The sequence below is a fragment of the Antrostomus carolinensis genome, unplaced genomic scaffold (assembly GCF_000700745.2).
Source record: "Antrostomus carolinensis isolate BGI_N321 unplaced genomic scaffold, ASM70074v2 Scaffold50206, whole genome shotgun sequence".
Taxonomy (NCBI): domain Eukaryota; kingdom Metazoa; phylum Chordata; class Aves; order Caprimulgiformes; family Caprimulgidae; genus Antrostomus; species Antrostomus carolinensis.
The window spans coordinates 1-3,145 of record NW_010323484.1 but is presented as its reverse complement, the minus strand read 5'-3'; the positions used below and the strand labels follow the sequence as shown (position 1 = coordinate 3,145).

Sequence of the window (3,145 nt, the reverse complement as noted above, 5' to 3'; positions counted from 1 at the left end):
TGTATTTTCATCTTCATTTGCCAGACCCTCACTTTCCAGAGCCCCAGACCTGTTGCATAAGGGCAGCTGGGTAGTGAGGGAGGCCTGGAGGGAATTCACCTGCCACCACTAGCAGGGACCTGTTTCCCTTCCCCTTTCCGAGGTGGCTATGTAACAAACATTTACTTGTATGTAGCCTAACTGAACCACTCTAATATATACAACTCACCCTCATTTTCCCAGATCAAGAGCCTATTCTTCAATGAGTTCACAACTGTGCAGCATCTAAGGCTTAAAAACCTCTGTATTGAGCATGTTCTGATCTCACTGGTAATTAATAGCACAAGTTGTTAATAATTGTGTATTTGGAAGCATAGTTATTAAAATAAGTCAGAAGTATTCCATTCTAGAATATTTTTTCAAATAAATAAGCAGAAATGACTTCGCTATCAAGTGAAGACACACTTCAGAGTTAAGAGTAATATAAATGAATTATCAAAGCAGCTAAGACTAGATGGTAGTTTATCTGTAAAACAACTGGCTGCAGTATCCTCAAGCTGAATCCACTTGGTTTTGCTATTGTGCAGTTATCAATAACCATTCCACCTACCTAAAGCTCTGTTGAAAAACTTTCACAAGGCTTAGACAGTACCAGACAATCACAAATAGTGTGCTAATTAGCACATCAACTTAAAGGACATGGACTTGTAATGTGTTCAATGTACTGAAAACAACAGGAAGTTCATTAATATATTAATTTATTTAATTATTTCCATTTTAGTTCAATTGAACATCAGAGCAGACAACTTTTTGCTTTGTGACAATGCAGGGAATTTTTGAAACACTATTTCCATATTCTACAATGTTTGAAAAATCAGATTATGGTTTCAACCATATGATTGTATAACTTGCCAGTGAAGAGGCTGCAGTTAGGAACTCAGCCTGGTGCTTTAGTATAGTTTTTATCTTCATACATGCTTTTCACTTAATATGTTTAAAAAACAGCTTTAGAAGAAAACATGATTTTAATTCATGTTATAAATGTCATCACACTTGGGTTGCTAGAGACATCACTTAGTACAATAGGTGTTTCTGAAGATCTCATTCTATTGAGAGTTCACAATATTAGATTTTAAACTAGGCACAGACCACCTAAGTCTTGTCTCTAGACAAAATATATTCCCTGAAATTTGAAGTATAATATATACACAGGTTCCAATACAAATGTTGGAGGAATTTTCATACAAAATGTAACCATGATGTAGTGGACAATTTTTATATTAATGCATCCTTCATCTCAACCAGATATATTACTCAAATTTTATTCTGTTTCCCTAGGAAATATTTTGTTGTCCATTACATCACAATAGGATATTTTTTTAAAAAGTTGATTGAGAACAATTGAACTACATCATGATGTTAAGTTTTAGACAAATTTCTTGATTTCATCATAAAGTACTAATACAAAAGCTCCGCCCATGCCTCTCAACACATTCGACCAGGCACCTTTGAAGAACGCTTTGGATCCTTCATCTTTAGCTATCTTCCTCCAGCAATCAATTGTGCCCTTGTACATAATGTCAGCTGTGGAAACAGACATAAAGGTCAGAAGGTTTGAAGTTATACAGCAAGTCTGTTTCAACTTTCATATATTTAAAACAAGGAATAAGCAAACTATACCCAAGAATTTAACATTAAGTAATCAATTCATTAAAAGTAATGTCAGTTCTCCACACGGAAATCAAATCAACTCTCACCCTCTTAAGTGAACATGAATAACCAGCAGTGTGTTTCCCATAGCTTTTTTTTTAAGGATTACAATAAGGTCATTAGTTTTCCACAAAACAAGAAATACCCAGCATCTCCCATCATATCTCAATGAAGAGATACTTTCTGCTTCCAGAACACCACAGAGGCACTTATTCTTACCTCCCTTTCGGCCAGACTGCATCATCATCCTACGTCGCACAGTATCAAAAGGGTAAGAAACCAGCCCTGCTACTGCAGTGACAGACTGGGCAATCATCCAGCTCACTACAATATGCACATTCTTTGGATCAGGCAACATACCTGTCATCAAGAACAAGGGATCAGAGTCAGTACAGAGGCAAAGGGTTGTGTGAAAGATGGCTGTGGAAGGAATAATCACCCACCAACCCAGGAGTCACACCAAGTCAACTCAATCAAGCCTGGAATTTCTCCCTTCATCCATATTTGACTACTAACAGGTGCTATGAGTGAAACAAGCTTACAAGGACTGTTGGATTTTGGAATCTAAGAACTCCTCATGCTCCCTGACCAAAAGGTCCTGCAGAACCCTCCCAGGCTTGTGTCCTCAGCTGCAATGAATAACAAGCCCATCTGTACAAGCCTTAAGACAGAGAAAGAAACTGGAAAGTGTCTGAAAACACTGCAAACCCAAGGCTTCTGCTCAGAGTAGCAAGTTACGGAGGTGGGAATACATTTCAGAAACACCTGTGCTTATTCTAGCACTAGCACCCTGAAGTGGTGCTGAGCCAAGCCCTGCTTGTCCTTGTACCCAAGTGCCCTAGACTGCCTTCACTCAATCAATCTTCCCTTGTAGTCACTTCTCCACACACTTCTTACCCTTGGCCGTGTCGTAAACCCCAAAATAGGCTGCTCTGTAGATGATGATGCCCTGGACAGACACACTGAATCCTTGGTACAGGCCCTTCAAGCCATCAGACTTGAAGATCTTGACAATGCAGTCGCCCAGCCCAGTGAACTCCCTCTCACTGGCTCCTTTGCCCACATCAGCAGCCAGCCGGGTCCTGGCGAAATCCAGCGGGTAGACAAAGCAGAGGGAGGTGGCTCCCGCAGCACCCCCGGACGCCAGGTTCCCCGCAAAGTAGCGCCAGAACTGCTTGTGCCTGTCCACTCCCCCCAGGAAGATCTGCTTGTACTTGTCCTTGAAGGCGAAGTTGAGGGCCTGGGTGGGGAAGTACCGGATGACATTGGCCAGGTTGCCTCTCCAGAAGGAGATGATGCCTTGCTCCTTGGGGATGCGGACTATGCAGTCCATGATGCCCTTGTACTGCTTCTCTGCCGTGATCTGTTTGCTGGCATGTTGGACCTGTAGGGAAGCGCAGGAGGAGGGATGGGAGGGTAGAGAGGGACGCTGCAGGGGTGACCCCGCACGGCGGCC

At 41.8% G+C, this 3,145-nt stretch overlaps 1 protein-coding gene across 1 annotated transcript; it reads right to left on the bottom strand.

Annotated features, from left to right (window-relative positions):
- Positions 1–1,032: 1,032 nt before the first annotated feature.
- On the bottom strand, positions 1,033–3,073 carry LOC104519709 (ADP/ATP translocase 1; the record flags this gene model as incomplete). Its single annotated transcript, XM_029085603.1, has 3 exons — positions 1,033–1,563; positions 1,909–2,049; positions 2,587–3,073. Coding segments are annotated over 3 exons (786 nt in total), but the record flags the coding sequence as incomplete, so codon positions are not given.
- Positions 3,074–3,145: the final 72 nt, after the last annotated feature.